The sequence below is a fragment of the Schistocerca gregaria genome, chromosome 2 (assembly GCF_023897955.1).
Source record: "Schistocerca gregaria isolate iqSchGreg1 chromosome 2, iqSchGreg1.2, whole genome shotgun sequence".
NCBI classification, from domain to species: Eukaryota; Metazoa; Arthropoda; class Insecta; order Orthoptera; family Acrididae; genus Schistocerca; species Schistocerca gregaria.
In genome coordinates, this window is record NC_064921.1 from 164,858,101 (window position 1) to 164,881,902 (window position 23,802).

The following is a 23,802-nucleotide window of genomic DNA, read 5'->3' on the forward strand; positions in this document are numbered from 1 at the left end:
TCTAGCAGTTTCATTCAGTTTTAGTCTTTAGTGACACTGGTGGCTATAAAAAATTTGCCTGACAGAGAAGTGAAGCACCCAGGCGGGACAAGAACGAAATGAAACTTCACGTTTTGATAGGGTATGTGATGTTATTTCAGTGAATAGAAAATAGTCAAATTTACAAAAAACTTAGCAGTGTGTGCTCAGTTATTAGTATGAAGTGTAGCCTCTCTTGGCTGGATGGATGCACTGATCCGTTTGAGAAGGTAGCCATAAAACTGTTGTATCGTCTCCTTCCGGTAAACTGACCTATAACAAAACACGACTCACGCACCGTCCTCACAACTTTATTTTTGCCAGTATCTCGTCTCCCACCTTCGAAACTTTACAGAAGCTCTCCTGCGAAACCTGCAGAACTAGCACTCCTGAAAAAAAGGATATAGCTGAGACATGGCTTAGCCACAGCCTGGGGGATGTTTCCAGAATGAGATTTTCACTCTGCAGCGGAGTGTGCGCTGATATGAAACTTCCTTGCATATAAAAACTGTGTGCCGGACAGAGACTCGAACTCGGGACCTTTGCCTTTTGCGGGCAAGTGCTCTACCAACTGAGTTACCCAAGCACTTGCCGGCGAAAGGCAGGAAGTTTCATATCAGCGCAGACTCCGTTGCAGAGTGAAAATCTCATTCTGGTGACCTATAACAGTTGTAACTGGTCCTTGATATCCAGGATACTGCCACTGGGACGAAATTGACCTCAGAGCTGGTCCCACACATGTTCGATTGGTCGCTGAACATCGACGTACTTCTACGTCATGCATAGTTCATAGAGATGCATGCCATGTGTGAACGAGCATTGCCTTGTTGAAAATGGCACTATGATACTGTCGTATGTAAGGTAACACATGAGGACGAAAGATGTGAGTGACGTATGTCTGTGAAGTCAGAGTTCCCTCAATCACAACCAGCCGTGACCTGAAGTCGTACCTGATGGCTCTCCACACATTGACGCCAGGAATAACACCGCTGTGCCTCTCCAAAACATTGTAAGACTGGGAACGCTCCCTGCGTTTCAGCGCTGAACACACTGCGAGGCCATTCACCAGCAGTACAAACGTTCCAGCGATGCCACGTTTCCAAATATACTTGTTTGTGCCGTGGTACTAAGGGTAGCCAACGCATATGACCATAATTCCCAAGTTTGGCTGCCGTTGTCTCTCGATCAGTGATGCGGGATGACACAGAATGTTGCGCAGGTTCCATCACTTGGTGCCATAGGGCAGGCACAGGTGTGAACTGGCTAGGATGTGCTTAGTGTCACAAGTCGATGGTCTTCCCTGGGGGTAGTCCTACACTTGACATCACTATACACCTCAAAAATGCTTCAAATGGCTCTGAGCACTATGGGACTTAACTTCTGAGATCATCAGTCCCCTAGAACTTAGAACTACTTAAACCTAAATAACCTAAGGACATCACACACATCCATACCCGAGGCAGAATTCGAACCTGCGACCGTAGCGATAGCGCGGTTCCAGACTGTAGCGCCTAGAACCGCTCGGCCACTCCGACCGGCCACTATACACTGACGGGAAAAAATGTAGGGCAATGAAATTTCGGGAATACATTTGTCTAATTGATTAACACTGCAAGATCACAGCTCAATGCAAGCACGAGATAGCCATAGCAAATGTGAACTAATACATTAATGACCGGTGTAACAGCCAGAAAGCAGATGTGCATGCGTTGTGCTGTACAGGTGCCTGATGTCAGTTTGTGGGATGCAGTTCCGTGCCTGTTGCACTCGATCGTTACAGGGATGGTTCATCTGGTTGCCGATGTCGTCCAATGATGTCCCATATGTGGTCGATTCGAGACAGATTTGGTGATCGAGCAGGCCGAGGCGACATGTCGACACTCTGCAGAGCCCGTTGGGTTACAGTAACGGTATGTGGGTGAGCGATACCCTGTTGCAAAACGCCTCCTGGAATGGTGTTCATGAATAGCAGCGCAACAGGTCGATTCACCAGACTGACGTACAGATTTTCAGTCAGAGTGAATGGGACAACCTCGAGAGTGCCGCTTCTGCCATACGAAATCGCACCACCGACCATAACTCGAGGTGTAGGTCCAGCGTGTCTAGCGTGCAGGCAGGTTGGTTGCAGGCCCTCAACTGGTCTCCTTCTAATCAACCCTAGGGCATCGCTGGCATCGTAGCAGAACCAGCTTTCATCAGAAAACACAACAGACGTCCATTTCGCCCTGCAGTCACCTCTATCTTGACACCACTGAAGTCGCGAACGGCAGTGGTTTGGGGTCAGTCGAATGCACGCTACAGGACGTGTACCACCACGTCTGGCTCTGAGCTATCCTTGAAGTAACAGATTTGTAACAATTCGTTGCGTCACTATTGTTCCAAATACTGCTCAAATAGCTGTTGCAAACAGTTCGATGCAACACAGCCGTGCGCAGAATACAACGCTCTTCCCTCTCGGCCCGGTCTTCTTGCGATCGTACTTTCCCGTGACCAGAGATGCCAGCAGTCACGTACAGTGGCTTCATAACTGCCAAGTTCTCGTAGCCCTATTACACGACCTGGTTCCAACTCAGTGAGTATTGGTAACGGCTTCTTTGTCGCCATAAAGGCATTCTTGTCTAACGTCTCAAAAGTACAATACTGGCCATTAAAATTGCTACACCACGAAGATGTGCTACAGACGCGAAATTTAACCGACAGGAAGAAGATGCTGTGATGTGCAAATGATTACCTTTACAGAGCATTCACACAAGGTTGGCGCCGGTGGCGACACCTATAACCTGCTGACATGAGGAAAGTTTCCAACCGATTTCTCACACAGAGACAGCAATTGACCGGCGTTGCCTGGTGAAACGTTGTTGTGATGCCTCGTGTCAGGAGAAGGAAGGCGTACCATAACGTTTCCGACTTTGGTAAAGGTCGGATTGTGGCCTATCGCGATTGCCGTTTATTGTATCGCGACATTGCTGCTCGCGTTGGTCGAGATCCAATGACTGTTAGCAGAATATGGAATCGGTGGGTTCAGGAGAGTAATACGCTTCTTTCACAGAAGAAGTAGCATTCTAAACCCTTATAGCACCTAGTCTTGTGTATTCCTCATCAGGCTGCGACCCTCACCAAGTTGGATTAACACAAGAGATAATGAAGTTTCAATGATGAATGGCACGTGTACCAATGAAACCGTTTAGTAAGTGCGAGAGAGCTTCGAAGATGGTAAACGAACTTTAGTGGCTGACACTGGAAGAAAGACGTTGTGTATCACGGAGAAGTTTACTTTTGAAATTGCGTTACAACAACACATTACTCCCCCCCACATATATGTTTCACAAAATGACCACGAGGAAAAAATAGAATAATTTAGATCTTGTTGTTGTGGTCTTCAGTCCTGAGACTGGACTGATGCAGATCTCCATGCTACTCTATCCCGTGCTAGATTCTTCATTTCCCAGTACCTACTGCAACCTACATCTTTCTGAATCTGCTTCGTGTATTCATCTCTTGGTCTCCCTCTACGATTTTTACCCTCCACGGTGCCCTCCAATACTAAATTGGTGATCCCTTGATGCCTCAGAACATTCCCTACCAACCGATCCCTTCTTCTAGTCAAGTTGTGCCACAAACTCCTCCCCAATTCTATTCAGTACCTCCTCATGAGTTATGTGATTTACCCATCTAATCTTCAGCATTCTTTTGTAGCACCACATTTCGAAAGTTTCTATTCTCTTCTTGTCTAAATTACTTATCGTCCATGTTTATTTTGCATACATGGCTACACTCCATACAAATAGTTTCAGAAACGACTACCTGGCACTTAAATCGTTAACAAATTTCTCTTCTCCAGAAACTTTTTACTTACCATTGCCAGTTTACATTTTTTACCCTCTCTACTCCGACCATCATCAGTTATTTTGCTCACCAAATAGCAAAACTTTAAGCGTCTCATTTCCTAATCTAAAAACCTCAGCATCACCCGACATAATTCGACTACATTCCATTATCCTTGTTTTGCTTTTGTTGATGTTCATCTTATATCCTCCTTTCAAGACACTGTCCATTTCGTTTAGCTGCTCTTCCAAGTCCTTTGCTGTCTCTGACAGAATTACAATGTCATCGGCGAACCTCAAAGTTTTTATTTCTTCTCCATTGATTTTAATACCGACTCACAATTTTTCTTTAGTTTCCTTTATTGCTTGCTAAAAATGCAGATTGAATAACATCAGGGATAGGCTACAATCCTGTCTCACTCCCTTCCCAAACACTGATTCCCCTTCATACCGTTCGACTTCTATTACTGCCGTCCGTTTTTTGTACAAATTGTAAATAGCCTTTCCCTCCCTGTGTTTTACTCCTGCCACCTACAGAATTTGAAAAAGAGTATTCCAGTCAACACTGTCAAAAGCTTCCTCTAAGTCTACAAATGCTAGAAACGTAGGTTTGTCTTTCCTTAATCTATCTTCTAAGATAAGTCATAGGGTCAGTACTGCCTCACGTGTTCCAATATTTCTACAGAATCCAAACTGATCCTCCCCGAGGTCGGCTTCTACTAGTTTTTTCCATTCGTCTGTAAAGAATTCGCGTTAGTATTTTGCAGCTGTGACTTATTAAGCTGATATTTCGGAAATTTTCACATCTGTCAACACCTGCTTTCTTCGGGATTGGAATTACTAGGTACTTCTTGAAGTCTGAGGGTATTTCGCCTGTCTCATACATCTTGGTCACCAGATGGTAGAGTTTTGTCAGGACTGGCTCTTCCAAGGCTGTCAGTAGTTCTAATTTAATGTTGTCTACTCCTGGGGCCTTGTTTCGACTTAGTTAGAGCTTATACGGACGTTTATCGACAGTCGTTCCTCCCACGCACCATTCACGAGTGGAACACGGAAGGATGTTGTCGTACCGGAAGTACCCTACACCACACACCGTAAGGTGTAGTAGCTGTACAACTGTACACTACTTGGATTTGTTGTCTTAATTGGTCAAGTGATGTAGTAGTGCGCTCCAGACGAAGTGCTATTCACAAGATGTGCTTTACGCGGAAGTGATCTGTGACGGTACTGCCTTGGAGAACTCTCTACCAAACTGAAGAGCCTGTCCTAAGTGAAACATTTTGTCCAAATGTATCCGAAAATGTTGATTTCATTGTCTTCATTATCAATGCTTTTCGCTGCATGAGGGGAATCAAAGGAATAACCCCAGCCTCAGGTCTCCCAACATGTGAAGGGGCCCAGAGGTTTAAATTGCCTTTCCATACAACAGAAGCTACGTGTTATGAAACTTCACATATGTCAACATAAGTCAGGCAATGTATTACAGCAGTTTAATGTTCTAGACTTGAACCGATCAGTCCCATTCCATCAGACTGACGTATTAACCTTGCAAGATAATACTGTTGATGTGTGGTAAGTGGCTACACTCTGTGCAACCTACTCGACAAGTGACAGCAGTCCTGAATTGAAGAAATGTGTGCAGTATTCCAGTAATATAATTAATGGTGACGGAAGTTCAGTTACTTCCCGGTCATTCGTTAATTCACCTCTAAGTGACTACAACACAGTTACACGGTTTTACAGTAAGCTGTCAGCGACAGACAACAGGAAGGTGCCATATTTGTCAGTCCAGTCCCTTTCCATACGCTTTTCTTGTATAAGTATTATAGCTCTGCTTAGCAACTCGAATCTGCATTCAGTATAGTATTAACATACTTGGTGGAAAATAAACAGCCACGGGAGTATCTGCACACTGCGTCGGCAGCGTTCCCTAAGGCGAGCGGCAGAACGGTCGGTATAACTTCGTGAAATACCTGTACTGGCTTTTTGTGACAGAGTGGGGTAGAGGGAGTGGAGAATCGCCTGTTCGCTCTTCAGTTTTCAGGCCCACAAAGGAGGGACGTGCATGACCACAATCCGGCGATCTAGCTTTCCTGACGCTTCTAACATCCAACCCCTTCCCCCCTTTTCACTCTTACGCTCGTAGGGCAAAGCATATCCCTTAATATAGTTCTCCTGCCCTTAGATGTGGAGCTCACACTTAATTTTGTTCTTATCCCACTATATTTAACAACAAACATCAACTTTATACAATTTGAACTGTAATTTTAATGATTTTAATGATTCTGCCATCCCACGCAACGCGGAAAATGTTAACCCTAGAGCAAAAATGAATAGGACCTTTATGCTGAAAATTTAATGTAGTTTAATTCTGAACTGGAAAACATTTTCGATGAAAGCTGCGGTTTTAGAGGTACTAAAATAAAACATAAAAAAGTGACTTCTAATCGCGATTCCAATCCTATGCTAATACCCTTTCGATCAGGATTTTTAGTACGTTGGTCACGACACTGCCGCATACCACTGTACAAAAATTTACGACTACAAACATTTTTTCACAATTCCACCTCTTTTGCTGTTCGTTGACTGGACTAATAGGAAGCTGTAATGTGAGCACTACATATGTACACTTTAATAGAGAGAAGATGACAAGACATTTTGAATTCTACATCAAATTACGTAATACACGGGTGGAATAAACTACTAAGCACATGCTGTAAAATAATATTACGCAGCAATGGACAAGGGAGATGACATAACATAAGGGAGTACAAGTATGGATTAGATAGGAGCCATCAGAACTTTCGCCAGTCAGTCAATATTTCCTGTGTGGGATCACTATCTTCGAAAATATTGGAGGTAGACTGTGGATTTGCAGCATGTATCGCTCTACTGTGCAAGGTTATAAATGACGTGGCTGTCTACATAAAAAAAGCTAATTGCAGTAGATGTATAACTGCTACAGAGATCTGGACGCAGGTAATGCAACATAAGTGTCAGGTTGGCAATGTTCTCTAATTAATTAGGTAGGGAATGGTTTACTTCGATTCTTGGAAAAGATATTCTACACTAGAGTTTTAAAATGTGTTCTACATAGTCCAGAAAATCGACCTGTGTCCGCAAAACCCCACACAACACACCTGCACCCATAACACCCAGGTAAGTACATCACATAGGGTATCACATAGGGTCGATCGAATTGGGAATCTGGAACAAGCATCTAAATAAGTGCAGAAGAAGAAAGTCTACATCCGAGCTTATCTTCAGGCCTGTTGTTCCGGATTTAGGTTCCCAACACCGCATTTTAACCAGAGTGAGGTGATCGTGACATTGACAGTTGCCTGAGTGAGACGTAATGCTCACTTGGGAGTCACATCTCACATTCAGAGGATGCCAAGGTTGATATTTAATAAATATAAGTCGGTATTTAGGAGGTGTCGAGCAGCAGTGTGATAACAAAACAGATGGAGGTTGATTGTCGTAATACACATGTACTTTACAGTTCTCTATTTATGGATGACAGTCATCAAGAACGTCGCCTTTAGATTGGGAGTGTGCAGAATGTATCGCTTTATTCTCCCAATATCGTCAAATATAGATATTACCGAACTGTAATTGGTTTACACAAACAGTGTTATTCCACAGGTGTTTGGAAAAAGAACCAATTCGTCATATGGGCTTAAGCTGTTCCCTAATAAAGAAATTGCTCCTGTAAGTCCAGTTAACATATTATGCCTACACAAAAGAAAACTGGAAATGGAGGGGCAACGAAAACTGGTGTGTATGGTGAAAGCAACTTCCATAATTGAAGTATATAAACTGCCACTGGAAAAAGAACAGAACAACTACACTAAACACTGCGTAATAAGAGGTGCAGCAGTAAGGCCTACTTGATCAGTGCACTTGTGAACTATTAATCCATCTGTCCCTATATTCTCACCACTAACAAGTGTTCCGTTAAAACTGCAGTCTTCATCAATTTAGTTTATAACTACAGTTGCTTAAATAGTAATATTGGGAGGGCTATTTCTGCCTTGTTATTCCACAGGTCTTAAGAAAAAAAAGCGCCATAAACTGTTATTGCTGGCACATATACTGTAATTTTGCAGGTCTTAATTTACTGTGCGTACGTAGGAGAAGTAATCCAATACTATTCTATTGCGCCATTACTGGAAACGTAACATCTATAAAATACCTAGGAGTAAGCATCTGGAGCGACCTAAAGTGGAATGGCTGCATAAAGCAGAAGTAGATGCCTCGCTGAGAGAATTCTGTAGGAAATGTAACTCACCCACTAGAGAAGTGATTTACGAAACACTACTTGATGACTGAATCTAAATAAACGTAACTTATTGCGCACACATAGTAGGAGAAATCAAGCGTTCTTCTATTTTCCTAATGCTGGAAACAGTCACAACCGTAAAATACCAAGGAGTAACTATCTGTAACGAAGTGGACTGACCAAGTAAAGTAAAAGCAAATGCTCCCACAGAGCAGAAGAACCTTAACGATGAATTGAATAACATATAAAGTTAAATGGACTCAAATCTGTTTTGACATTAGCTATCTTTCACTTCAACCTTATATATGATTCTGTGACTTACCTGAAACCAAGTCAGAAACCCTTCAGCACGTCAGATCATTCGAAGTTCCTCAATTCAGCTTACCTTTTGATTTAAATATCTTTCATTTCATTAAAATTCTCCAGTTTCCTCAAGTGAAAGCGGTAATTTAAAAAAAAAATATTATTTTATCAGTCAAGTTAAACTATACAACAAAATTGATTTATAAAACAATACCGTGATCTACAGTTTTGAAATCTTAACATTGAGTGATGAATTGATTACAACTAGATTTCTAATGTGTGTGACCTCATTAATGAGTCTGTATTTGTCCATGATGATATAGTTATAGATGCTCCATACAGGAAATTAAAAGAGACCTTTGGAGAAGAGAGAAACACCTGTATGAACATCATGAACTCAGATGGAAAACCAGTCCTAAGCAAAGAAGGAAAAGAAGAAGTGTGGAAGGAGTATATAGAGGGTTATAGAAGGGAGATGTACTTGAGGGCAACATTATAGAAATGGAAGAGCACGTAGATGGAGATGAGAAGGAAGATTTGATACTGCGTGAAGAATTTGACAAAGTACTGAAAGACTTAAATCGAAACAAGGCCCCGTGAGTAGCCAAATTCCGTTAGAGCAACTGATGGTCTTAGGAGAACCAGCCATGACAAAACTCTTCCATCTGGTGGGAAAGATGTGTGAGATAGGCGAAATACCCACAAACTTCAATAAGAATACAATAATTCCAATTCCAAAGAAAGTAGGTGTTGACAGGTATGAAAATTATAGAACTATCAGTTTAATAAATCACGGTTGCGAAATACTAACACGAATCCTTTACAGAAGAATGTCAAAACTGGTAGAAGCCGATCACGAGGGAGATTAGTTTGGAATCTGTAGAAATGTTGGAACACGAGAGACAATACTGACCCTAAGACTTCTCATAAAAGGTAGGTGAAGGAAAGGCAAATCTACGTTATAACATTTGTACTCTTAGAGAAAGCTTTTGACAATGTTGACTGGAATACTCTCTTTCAACTTATGAAGGTGGTAGGGGTGAAACACAGGGAACGAAAGGCTATTTAAAATTTGTACAGAAACCAGATGGCAGTCATAAGAGCCTAGGGGCATGAAAGGGAAGCAGTGGTTGAGAAGGGAGTGAGGTAGGGTTGTAATCCATCCCCGATGTTATTCAATCTGTATATTGAGCAAGCAGTAAAGGAAACAAAAACAAAAAATTGGAGTAGGAACTAAAGTCTGAGGAGAAGAAATAAAAACTTTGAGGTTCGCCGATTACATTGTAATTCTGTCAGAGACAGCAAAGGACTTGGAAGAGTAATTGAATGGAATGGACAGTGTGTGGAAAAGAGGATATAGGATGAACATCAACAAAAGCAAAACGAGGGTAATGAAATGTAGTCGCATTAAATCAGGTAATGCTGAGAGAAATAGATTAGGAACTGAGGCGCTTAAAGTAATAAATGATTTTTGCTATTTCGGGAGCAAAATAACTGACGATGGTCTAAGTAGTGAGGATAGAAAATGTAAACTGGGAATGACAAGAAAAGTGTTTCTCTTGAAGAGAAATTTGTTAACATCGGGTATAGATTCAAGTGTCAGGAAATCCTTTCTGAGAGTATTTATATGGAGTGGAGCCATGTATGGAAGTGAAACATGCACAACGAACAGTTTATACAAGACGAGAATAGAAGCTTATAAAAGTGTTGCTACAGAAGACTACTGAAGATTGGAAAAGTCGATGACGTAACTAAAGAGGAAGTACTGAATGGTATTGGGGAGACAAGAGATTTGTGAGACAACTTGACCAAAAGGAGGGATCGCTGATACAACACATTGTGAAGCATCAAGGGATCACCAATTTAGTACTGGAGGGAAGCATGGAGGGAAAATACCGTAAAGGGAGACCAAGAGATGAATACACTAAGCAGATTCAGAGGGATGTAGGTTGTAGTAGGTACTGGGAGATGAAGAAGCTTGCACAGGACAGTGTAGCTTGGAGAGCTGCATCAAACCAGTCTTTGGACTGAAGACCACAACAACAATAGCAATATCAGTATACAGTCTTTGATGGTGATAATCTCGTCTAAATGCAACATATGTTGTCATCAATATGGCATTTATTTACAAATACGTTAGAGTTGTTATGGTTGGACTCACTGTCGAAGGATATTATTAATAAGACATTTCATAGTAGAACATCGTTCTTGTAATAAAACTTGAACAAGTGATACATCGCCTTTGTAGGAGTGAGCCATCTTTATGTGCGGATACATAGTAGAATATGGCGATCACTGGTCACCTTCCAATATAAATGATGCTGAACTACGCATACTGTCGAAATATTATGCAAACACACATTAAAATTACTGTTTGCCAGAGGAATAGCTACTCCCAAAATCAAGGTAATTACAGTTTGATTATTTCATAGTCCATGAATGCATACGTATTTTAAGATTTAATTATATTGTTTTATTACTTACTACAATAGCGTAGGGCCTGTATAGTTTTTGACGAAAGGGAAAGGATGGTTGAGATTGCAGGGTGGGGGGAGGAGGGTTTGCAAGGGACATTCTGCATGGACGAATTCAAGCAACCCGCTGAAAGTGAACTAGAGAATGTGCTGTCGTCACATGGTATCCGCTCTCCACAAACCCCTCCCCTTCATTCCGTATCGAAACTTGTTTCCATCACTGAGTACCGCACAGGCAATGATTGGATAGTATTTTGCCGTTTGGGCTACTACTGATAGAATTTGGTCCAGCTTTTTTTATTTTTATTTTTTTTTTATTTAATGAAATACAACCATCGCTGTTTGGGCGCAATGTTTGTTGATCGACACCATTGTCGGGCGACACAGGCATACCCAAGTAAATTTTCTGCACTGATTTTAATTTAATGTTATGTTTAATGATGTTTACCGCTCTGCTACCTTGTGAAACACGGAAATATTGCCATCTCAAAGTTCTACCACTCCAGTGCTAACATTAAACTGCTGATATAACGAATGGTCAGAAACAGTCCACAAAGATTGTAAGGGTGCTGCAGGGTAGGTTGTGCTGAGAAATAATTGTTAGGAAAAAAATCGGTGCATTGTGCCATTTCCGAGATATTTAGCGTTGAAGTTATCCGTTCAGACCTTGAGCGCACAAATTCAAGTGGACCTCCAGGAATAGTTAGTGTCAATTGTTTTCATTGCGTAGCACAGGAGACAGCTCGTGTTCGGTCTTTACTACCGCCCCACGTCCAATTTTGTATTGCTGTCTTCTTCGGTTTTAGGAAACAAAATAAGATTTCGTCAGAGGTGAGCTTCTTGAATTTGATTGCACGACACCTGATTGGCTAACGTCAATGCTAATTAACTCGGAAATGGCGCAACGAATCTAATTTTTTTCTTAATCATTGCTTCTCGGAACAACATCGCCTGCAACAAGCTTACAAGATTCTGAGATTTTTCTGACCAATCTGTGTCAAAAAAAAAAAAAAAAAAAAAAAAAAAAAAAAAAAAAAAAAAACCTAGTGCCTCTCATTAGAAGCAGTCACAACAGCAAAAAAATTAAAAAAAAACTATAAATGGCAGCACTCACTTTATTAAATTCAGCTGCAAGCGGAAACTGAACCGATTAAAAAAAGAACAGAGCTCAAGTAGTGCTAACAGAAAACAGCTGTTGGTCTTGGGTATAGTAGGGAATGGTGATAGCCGATAGTGCTATCCAAACGTCTATAGCTTAAACCTGCCAAAGGCAATGTTTGTCGATAGTGGTTCAAAAATAGTTCAAATGGCTCTGAGCTGTATGGGACTTAACATCTGAGGTCATCAATCCCGTAGAACTTAGAATTACTTAAACCTAACTAACCTAAGGACATCACACACATCCATGCCCGAGGCCGGATTCGAACCTGCGACCGTAGCGGTCACGCGGTTCCAGACTGAAGCGCCTAGAACCGCACGGCCACACTGGCCGGCTGTCGATACTGCGTATCCCTTTTTCGTCGTGTGATTGAAAATTAAATACTTGTTTTGTAAATAAAACTGCCTTTTCCTGCTGCTAGTTACTTTATCTATCCCATACGCGTTTCGCCTTCTCCTGTTCTAAGGCATCATCAGTGGGATCTATAACGGTAGAGTTTTGTAAGTTTTAGATTATTACACAGTTCACTTCGCGAGCTTTTTGTAAAAAAAGTAATTACTCACGCTTTGCTGATCTGCGTTTCCTCACAACACGTCTGGAGGTCGCACTACCTGCCATATAATCACAGCTTTGTGTTCTCGCCTTCCACACACTGTTCACCATGTTTCTCAGTCTTTTTATGGTGGACTATTGTTCTTTTGTCACTCGATACAACTATTTCGTCGTACACTGTTGTAACGAGTGACAAAAGAACAACAGTCCTCCACAAAAAAGAGTGAGAAACATGTTGAACAGTGTGTGGAAGGCGAGAACACAAAGCTGTGATTATATGGCAGTGATAAAAGTGATAGTGCGACATCCAGACCAAATGTGAGGAGATGCAGGTCAGAAAGTCGTAAGTAATTACTTTTTTCACAAAACAATCGCGAAGTGAATTGTTTATAATCTAAAAGTAACAAAACTGTATCGTTATAGATCCCACTGGTGATGCCTTAGACCAAGAGAAGGCGAAACGCGAACGGGATAAATAAGGTAACTAGCAGCAGGAAAAAGCAGTTTTATTTACAAAACAAGTATTTATATGCTTGGTGCGGAGGATGGCCACACAAACAAACTTGAAAATTAAGTAGCTCTTCTTTCCACTGCTTGGTCAGGCGTGATTCAGTTTTGGTGATAAGGTAGGGGAGGGGGGGGCTGGGTGTCGGACACCCCGAACCCTCGCCTCTCCTCCCCCACCCCCACCCCCCACTCCTTCGGCTACGTCCATGCACCCCCGTGCCGCATTTCAGATGTAAGGCGAACGTTGCGTATACCACCCTCCAACCTCATCACACCACCTCCCCTGCTAGCGAAAAGCAAAACAACAATAAAGGAAGAAATGAAATATCGTAACTCTCTATAGCACTGTGTAGGCATTTGGCAACAAACCACGAATTTACGTATAATATTAAGGGAGCCAATCGCTGATATATGATTCTTCTGTATGGGGACAATATAGTCTGACTTTATTGAGGAAGACTGTGTTTAGCTTAATTATACTGGCGGAACAGTAGAAAATAAATCATCTTTGAAGTCCGTGTGTACGAAAACACACACGAAACCAGCTGAAAGAGTGAATTACTTGTACCACTTAGATCATATCTACTCAGATTTTTAAGTTATGTAAAATGATGCTTAATGATAGCACAGATTATGTTTCCATGTCTCTGTAACTGGTCGATTAATAATTAAGCAGTATCTTCAGTTTGTTGCCGTATGGCTACGATACTAAAATATTGTATAAATCAAAATTAAATCATAATTTCTATTGAGTTTATGCCATTAACTCAGTCACCTGCAAATTGCATAAAAGGCCGAAACCTGGGTCGTAATTAAATAAACAATAGTACAGTGAAATGGCGGTATGTTAATTTAAAATTATTGTATGACTGTTGTTCAGTAACATCAAAAACTCACTCAACAAGTCATTGGAAATCCCCAGCAGAAGTATTGAGCCATGTTGCCTCTATATCCGTCCATAATTTTAGAAGTGTTGCTGGTACAGGATTTTGTGTACAAACTGACGTCTTCGCTATGTCCCATAAATACTTGATGAGATTTATATCATACGATCTGGGTGGACAAATCACTAATTTTCCCGAATGTTCAAACATGTCACCAACAACTGTGGCCTGGTGACATAAAACCGTTGTTTGGGAACATGAAGTCCATGAATAGCGGCAAATGGTCTTGTGAGGAAACTTGCGAGTTTTGGCGCCCTGGAAATATTTTAAGTTAAGAGTTGGCGGCCACCGCTGGGGCCGCTCGGCAAACCACAGCTCTTTAGCAAGCGCGTGATGCCGCACACGTGGTCCAGCCGATTACGTGGCTGGGAATTCCGTGGCGACGCTGTGTCGATGAAGGAGACATGCCGGTAGTGCCAAAGATGGCGGACTTTGTGGAACCTTAATGGCAGGCATTTCACAGTTCGTATTAAAAGTAACAGTAGTTAGACAAATCATGATACCTCAAGAAGAAACGTGTACATTACCATTATTTGCACGACGATTCTGATGGTGTAATCTGATTTTCATTATCTCTATTAGTTTTAAGTTTAGTATCTGACGATAAATTATACAAGCGACACCCAGCAACGAATTTCCAAAATCTAAACGGTTCATCCGATTTTCTGGATCGACGTGTCTTTAGAAAGCTATTAGTGTAAGTCTAAATTGGTATGAATTACAGGCATGTAACTTGAATAGTACATGAGTTATTGGAGGTCAAAGTGGCTGATTTCTATTAATCGAGTCAGGCCATAAGTACTTCACAATTACACGAAAAACTGGTAGCAGCATGCTTATAAATTTATTTATTCATCTGTGGCTTCGTTTATACCATACCTGATATATACTATTCATGAAGAAATTGGTTAAATATTTACTGTGGTTTAGAAAGCACAGAGACATTAGGCTACTGACCCACCTTTGTTTTTATTCCTTTGATATATGTTTATTTGATTTGTTTATGTATTTAATAATGTGTGTTAGAGCGTGTTTATGGTCCAGCCATAGGAATATTTATTTAATTTCAAGTTATTTAAATGTAAATACAGCATTTGGAATGTGTTTCATTATGTCTGTGAGTGTGCGCTGGCTTGGAGAGAAGGTGCGAGCACTCTAGCCAATCACAGCGATAGTTCCAAAAAGGACACGTGGAGAGACTGTATGGAAGTGGGGGGAGGAGGATCGTTTCGAGAGACGACAGGGGAGTTCTGAGGGATAGTCGCACAGGATACGGGGAGTCCTGGACAGTAGGACGCGACGGACGCACGGTCGCGGGAAAGACTTGGAGAGTGGAGCAGTTTGCGCATAGTTACGGGAGATAGAAATATTTAGTAGTGCCGACTTGTGCACTTGTGAGCTTTCCGTGACTTGTGCAGTGAAGACGTAGAATGAGTTTAGAATTAATAGCTCGCGAGCTATGTTGTTGTTCATAACTAATTACGTGAAGTAGGAATCTATTGTTTCCCTGTTATTCAACTTATATTTCATTTAATTGCTGGACGGTCGAACCCAATAAGTGTTTCACAGTAATAAAGAGCATTCTTAAAGTTACTTCTGCTATCGGACTCGTCATTTAAAGTCGTTAAAATAGTACCTGCAGCATTTATTTAATTGCAGGCTTCCATTTATAAATGTCTATGTTACATCCAAAATTCGCAATTGCCGAGTCATAGAAACCTTCAACCATTCGATTCATTTGTGTATTCATATTGTATACTGTAGACTCAGCAGTATTTGGCCTGTAATGTGGCAGCTACGTATCCCAGCCTCTGGATAATGAAACAAGCCAAAATTTTTAATATTTCAATGCTGAGTCTGAGGGTACGTAGTTGAGGGTCACACTTAATTTTTTGAAATCACACAGTCTCCAGTCAATGATCCGTTCATATGGATCAGAGGGCCCAGTCCATACAATGTAGACATGGCCCAAATCGTTATGCAGCCACCGCCAGCTTGGACAGTGCTCTGTTGACAATTTGGGTGTGTGGTTTCGTGAGATCTGTGCCGCACTCTGACCCTACCATCAGCTCTTACCATCTGAATTTGGGACTCATCTGACCTTTCCAGCCGGCCGCTGTGGCCAAGCGGTTCTAGGCGCTTCAGACTGGAACCGCGCGACCGGTACGGTCGCAGGTTCGAATCCTGCCTCGGGCATGGATGTGTGTGGTGTCCTTAGGTTAGCTAGGTTTAAGAAGTTCTACGTTCTACGGGACTGATGACCTTAGATGTTAAGTCCCATAGTGTACAGAGCCATGTTTTTTTTTTTTTCTTTTTTTTTCTGACCATGCCATGTATAGGCTCCAACCGATAAAGTCACGAGCCCAGGAGAGGCGCTTCAGACGGTGTCATGCTATTAGAAAAGGCAGTCGCATCGGTCGTCTGCAGCCATAGTCCATTAACGCCACATTTTGTCGCACTGTCCAAATAGATACGTTTGTAGTTCGTCCCACATTGATTACTGCGGTTATTTCACCCAGTGTTACTTGCGTGTTAGCACTGACAACTCCTCACACGCGCCGCTGCTCTAGGTTAGGGGGTACGACAGAATGACGCTCGAATAAAACTCGAAATTTTTTTATTGCGGAATTCAAATGTCTGTATATGTGCATATCGCTATTCCGCGACTTTTGTCATCTCCCTATACAGGGTGTTACCAAAAGGTACGGCCACACTTTCAGGAAACATTCCTCACACTCAAAGAAAGAAAATATGTTATGTGGACATGTGTCCGGAAACGCTTACTTTCCATGTTAGAGCTCATTTTATTACTTCTCTTCAAATCACATTAATCATGGAATGGAAACACACAGCAACAGAACGTACCAGCGTGACTTCAAACACTTTGTTACAGGAAATGTTCAAAAGGTCCTCCGTTAGCGAGGATACATGCACCCATCCTCCGTCGGATGGAATCCCTGATGCACTGATGCAGCCCTGGAGAATGGCGTATTGTATCACAGCCGTCCACAATACGAGCACGAAGCGTCTCTACATTTGGTACGGGGGTTACGTAGACAAGAGCTTTCAAATGCCACCATAAATGAATGTTAAGAGGTTTGAGGTCAGGAGAACGTAGAGGGCATGGAACTGGTCCGCCTCTACCAATACATCGGTCACCGAATCAGTTGTTCAGAAGGGTACGAACACTTCGACTGAAATGTTCAGGAGCTCCATTGTGCTTGAACCACATGTTGTGTCGTACATGTAAAGGCACATGTTCTAGTAACACAGGTAGAGTATCCCGTATGAAATCATGATAACGTGCTCCATTGAGGGTAGGTGGAAGAACATGGGACCCAATTAGGCATCACCAACAATGTCTGCCCAAACGTTCACAGAAAATCTGTGTTGATGACGCGATTGCACAATTGCGTGCGGATTCTCGTCATCCCACACACGTCGATTGTGAAAATTTACAATTTGATCACGCTGGAAAGAAGCATCATCCGTAAAGCTGATTTGCATTTAAATAAGAATTGACACATTGTTGGATGAACCATTCGCAGAAGTGTACCCGTGGAGGCCAATCAGCTGCTGATAGTGGCTGTACACGGTACGGAAAGAACTGGTTCTCCCATAGCACTCTCCATACAGTGACGTGGTCAACGTTACCTTGTACAGTAGCAACTTCTCTGACGCTGACATTAGGGTTATCGTCAACTGCACGAAGAATTGCCTCGTCCATTGCAGGTGTCCTCGTCGTTCTAGGTCTTCCCCAGTCAAGAGTCATAGGCTGGAATTTTCCGTGCTCCCTAAGACGCCAATCAATTGCTTCGAACGTCTGCCTGTCGGGACACCTTCGTTGTGAAAAACTGTCTCGATACAAACCCAGAATCTACTCTGTAGGAATCAACATGGATTCCGGAAACGGCGATCGTGTGAGACCCAACTCGCTTTATTGGTTCATGAGACCCAGAAAATATTAGATACAGGCTCCCAGGTAGATGCTACTTTCCTTGACTTCCGGAAGGCGTTCGATACAGTTCCGCACTGTCGCCTGATAAACATAGTAAGAGCCTACGAAATATCAGACCACCTGTGTGGCTGGATTGAAGAGTTTTTAGCAAACAGAACAAAGCATGTTGTTATCAATGGAGAGACGTCTACAGACGTTAAAGTAACCTCTGGCGTGCCACAGTGGAGTGTTATGGGACCATTGCTTTTCACTATATATATACACTCCTGGAAATGGAAAAAAGAAAACATTGACTCCGGTGTGTCAGACCCACCATACTTGCTCCGGACACTGCGAGAGGGCTGTACAAGCAATGATCACACGCACGGCACAGCGGACACACCAGGAACTGCGGTGTTGGCCGTCGAATGGCGCTAGCTGTGCAGCATTTGTGCACCGCCGCCGTCAGTGTCAGCCAGTTTGCCGTGGCATACGGAGCTCCATCGCAGTCTTTAACACTGGTAGCATGCCGCGACAGCGTGGACGTGAACAGTATGTGCAGTTGACGGACTTTGAGCGAGGGCGTATAGTGGGCATGCGGGAGGCCGGGTGGACGTACAGCCGAATTGCTCAACACGTGGGGCGTGAGGTCTCCACAGTACATCGATGTTGTCGCCAGTGGTCGGCGGAAGGTGCACGTGCCCGTCGACCTGGGACCGGACCGCAGCGACGCACGGATGCACGCCAAGACCGTAGGATCCTACGCAGTGCCGTAGGGGACCGCAGCGCCACTTCCCAGCAAATTAGGGACACTGTTGCTCTTGGGGTATCGGCGAGGACCATTCGCAACCGTCTCCATGAAGCTGGGCTACGGTTCCGCACACCGTTAGGCCGTCTTCCGCTCACGCCGCAACATCGTGCAGCCCGCCTCCAGTGGTGTTGCGACAGGCGTGAAAGGAGGGACAAATGGAGACGTGTCGTCTTCAGCGATGAGAGTCGCTTCTGCCTTGGTGCCAATGATGGTCGTATGCGTGTTTGGCGCCGTGCAGGTGAGCGCCATAATCAGGACTGCATACGACCGAGGCACACAGGGCCAACAACCGGCATCATGGTGTGGGGAGCGATCTCCTACACTGGCCGTACACCTCTGGTGATCGTCGAGGGGACACTGAATAGTGCACGGTACATCCAAACCGTCATCGAACACATCGTTCTACCATTCCTAGACCGACAAGGGAACTTGCTGTTCCAACAGGACAGTGCACGTCCGCATGTATCCCGTGCCACCCAACGTGCTCTAGAAGGTGTAAGTCAACTACCCTGGCCAGTGAGAACTCCGGATCTGTCCCCCATTGAGCATGTTTGGGACTGGATGAAGCGTCGTCTCACGCGGTCTGCACGTCCAGCACGAACGCTGGTCCAACTGAGGCGCCAGGTGGAAATGGCATGGCAAGCCGTTCCACAGGACTACATCCAGCAACTCTACGATCGTCTCCATGGAAGAATAGCAGCCTGCATTGCTGCGAAAGGTGGATATACACTGTACTAGTGCGGACATTGTGCATGCTCTGTTGCCTGTGTCTATGTGCCTGTGGTTCTGTCAGTGTGATCATGTGATGTATCTGACCCCAGGAATGTGTCAATAAAGTTTCCCCTTCCTGGGACAATGAATTCACGGTGTTCTTATTTCAATTTCCAGGAGTGTATATATATATGACCTAGTAGATAGTGTCGGAAGTTCCATGTGGCTTTTCGCGGATGATGCTGTAGTATACAGAGAAGTTGCAGCATTAAACAATTGTAGCGAAATGCAGGAAGATCTGCAACGTATAGGCACTTGGTGCAGGGAGTGGGTACTGACCCTTAACATAGACAAATGTAATGTATTGCGAATACATAGAAAGAAGGATCCTTTATTGTATGATCATATGATAGCGGAACAAACACTGGTAGCAGTTACTTCTATAATATATCTGGGAGTATGTGTGTGGAACGATTTGAAGTGGAATGATCATATAAAATTAATTGTTGGTAAGGCGGGTACCAGGTTGAGGTTCATTGGGAGAGTCCTTAGAAAATGTAGTCCATCAACAAAGGAGGTGGCTTACAAAACACTCGTTCGACCTATACTTGAGTATTACTCATTAGTGTGGGATCCGTACCAGTTCGGGTTGACAGAGGAGATAGAGAAGATCCAAAGAAGAGCGGCGCGTTTCGTCACAGGGTTATTTGGTAACCGTGATAGCGTTACGGAGCTGTTTAGCAAACTCAAGTGGCAGACTCTGCAAGCGAGGCACTCTGCATCGCGGTGTAGCTTGCTCGTCAGGTTTCGAGAGGGTGCGTTTCTGAATGAGGTATCGAATATATTGCTTCCCCCTACTTATACCTCCGGAGGAGATCACGAATGTAAAATTAGAGAGATTCGAGCGCGCACGGAGGCTTTCCGGCAGTCGTTCTTCCCGCGAATCGTACTGGAACAGGAAAGGGAGGTAATGACAGTGGCACGTAAAGTGCCCTCCGCTACACACCGTTGGGTGGCTTGCGGAGTATAAATGTAGATGCAGAAACGTACCGCGCCACGGCTATTGCCCCATGCTAATCCATACATCAAATGGGAGTCTGCCAACTCCGCATTTGAAAACATTGCAGTGATTGCAAAACCACGCTCGTGATGAACACTAACCTGTTGATGCTACGTACTGATGTGATTGATGCTAGTACTGTAGAGCAATGAGTCGCATATCAACACAAGCACCGAAGTCAACATGACCTTCCTTTAATTGGGCCAACTGGCGGTGAATCGAGGAAGTACAGTACATACTGACGAAACTGACATGAGCTCTAACATGGAAAGTAAGCGTTTCCGGACACATGTCCACATAACATCTTTTCTTTATTTGTGTGTGAGGAATGTTTCCTGAAAGTTTGGCCGTACCTTTTTGTAACACCCTGTATAAGCACTGTGGCCAAAGTACAGTTGTTAAAGAGCCGTTGTTGAGCGTTTGCACCACGGTCACTGAGCTAGCAGTAGTGTTGTTGTGTCAAACCTTTACGACTGCTTGCTGTCACACAGAGTGCTGCACGTTTTGCAGGTGCGGCGCTGGGCCCGGTGCTGGCGTCTTGTCTGGGGTGGTGGCTGGGCCGCGACGGGCTGGGCTACGCGCTGTCGCTGTCGTCGCTGCTGTGGTTCCTGGCCTGGCAGCAGATGGTGCGCGACCGCCCGCACCAGCACCCCAGACTCTCGCCCGACCAGTGCTCCAGCCTCGCTGCCGCCATCGGACCTTCCTTCTCCAGCGGACCACCGGTACACTACTCGTCGTCTGCTAAAATTTACCTAAATAAGGGGAGTTCCGAACCTTTGGGATCCAAATTATACGTACTCTAGGCGATCCTATGGGTGTGTAGTCGTGGTCTTGAACCTGAAGACTGTTTAAATGCAACTTTCCATGCCAGTCTATCTTATACATTCTTCATCATCTCTGCATAACTACGAGGCGTGTTTTTTAAGTAAGGCCCGTTTTGTTGTAGACACTATGTAATCCCTGACAGAGTACTCGTTACAGCTTGTGCTATGGTAAGTGAGCGGGATTCACCTTATGCGAAAGGATTTTTGCATAGAAATCGACCGCGTGTTCCTGAACGGTGGCAAATCAGACTTACATCCACTCTGTAATAACAATGAGGCGTCAAGTAAGTTCGAAATGCACTCACACGTCAGGACGGATCAAAAGCAGACCAGAAGATGCTACCAATGTGACAATAATACGGTCGCCAGCCTAATTAGGCATTAACTGAGTTTCTTCCCCGTACAAGTTGGCATATATTAATTCAAAACAACAAGTTATAACACTGCATAATATAGTAGGATTTTAGAACCAGAAAATCTATTGAACTGATAGTTTCACCATGAATACATAACACTACGCTATAATGTTTACTACATAACTTTATACTATCTATTAATCTCATTAAAATCGAGCATAGGTTACCCTAGAAATTGTACTTTCATGCCACACACAAAATGTCAATTTTGATAAAGATAAAACATTGATAAATTTTGACTTTTATATTGACTTTAACTTTTGCTGGTCAAACCAATTTAGAACACCTCAGAATTCAAATGAATGAGGGGGGGGGGACCCTGAAACTGTTTTGATCGCTGTATTTAAAAAAATAATTAATGCATTTATTATTCGTTCAGGATTTCCAGTCTATACGTTACTATTCTTTTCATCTTATTTACTGCTCATTTAAATGCCGTTAAATCTGTCTCGAAATTATAAACTTCATTACTATATCAATACTAAAGTTATCTTTCGACTTCGTTAGACCTTCGCTATTCATTTACTGGTTCATTAACAAAACATTTCTTTAAACATTATTCTAATATAACTAGTTCTGCAAATAATGATTATTAACACAAATTTTAATTTTCATTTCGGGACACTCGGATTGCACAACGTTTGGAAAGGACGCTGTCTAGGTTAGTTGTGAGGTTATTGTTGCACCAAACAAACACGGTTCACTCTCTGATCCATACGAATACCGTACTAAAAGTTTCAACCTGTAGGTATCGATGCGGCGGTTGGCGGGCGGCAAGATAGCGAGGCACAGAGCACACATACAACCACAGCTATGGCTCTTGACGTACCGGCACTTTAATTCTTCTTAGCGTCGAATAATACTTTTCCATTTAGTGCCTATGGAGTTTTGCTTTGCTATGTGGGCGTTGGAACGGCGTACCCGAGGCTCAGTGAAGCTATGTCTTTCAGGAGAGGCTCCTCGCTCCAGAAAGTGTTGCTCAAACCAGTGCCAAACTCCAATTAGCTACTATTCCCGTTGTGCCGTGCAGTGCCCGCGTGCATTTTCCCGCGCTCGCCTGACATCCACTTTTTACCGCTCCCTGACAGACCGGGTATTCATCCGAGGTTTTGCATTCTACATATCCTAACACATTGCCTACGTATGGACCAGACGCACAGTTACAATTTTAAACATCTTCCAACAGTTTCAACATTTGTTACATTTCAATTCTACTATAATATTACTTGAATTTGACATAAACATTAATAATCTCATTGAAACTTACTTACACTTTTCTTAACATAATGGCATTAAACAAAAAGAAATGAAATCAGAACATCAATGACACAGGTTTATCAAAATCAGATGAAAAGAATTACTTATATGTACAATAGTACAGAATCGTTGTTGTTAAACTAGAAGCTCGCGCGCATACCGCAACGAGCGCGTGCGTCTGTACCGGCATGGCTCGGGAACAACCGTACTCAGTTTCAGCTCTGTAGCTAACCTGTACGGTTCAGTTCTGTGCTTTCAGAATGTTTAAGACTATCAACTCACCCGCCGCGTGTGAGGTTCGCTAAGTGATACGGTTTTTGTCAGCAAGGAACCTGTCTGCTGCAGAAATTCATCGACAGATTTGCGAAGTGTACGGTGATACTGTTATGAGTGAAAGCAAAGTGCGTAAGTGGGTACGATAATTCAAAGATGGCCGTGACAACGTCCATGATAAGGACTGCTTCGATCGCTGTTCTTTGATTACAGACGATTTGGTGGCTTCAGTTGAAGCGAGGAATCATGAGAACAGGCGCTTCAAAACAACAGGTCTCTCAAACGAATTTCCTGATGTGTCGAGATCAACATTCTTTCTGAACACCCAAAGTTTAGGAAACTGTGCTCCCGTTGGGTCCTGAAACTCCTAACAGAGGACCACAAGAACAAAAGATTTGAGTTTGCGATGAAGTTCTTGACTCGTTATCATGAAGAAGGTGACGGCTTCTT

The 23,802-nt window shown here is 43.2% G+C and overlaps 1 protein-coding gene across 1 annotated transcript in view; it reads left to right on the plus strand.

Annotated features, from left to right (window-relative positions):
* LOC126336594 (uncharacterized transporter slc-17.2-like) overlaps window positions 1–23,802 on the plus strand; it is a 1,359,524-nt gene that overhangs the window by 1,158,951 nt on the left and 176,771 nt on the right. Inside the window, exon 6 of the mRNA XM_050000458.1 lies at window positions 21,093–21,304. Coding sequence (XP_049856415.1) covers window positions 21,093–21,304 — 212 coding nt within the window. The remainder of the gene's footprint in view (window positions 1–21,092; window positions 21,305–23,802) is intronic.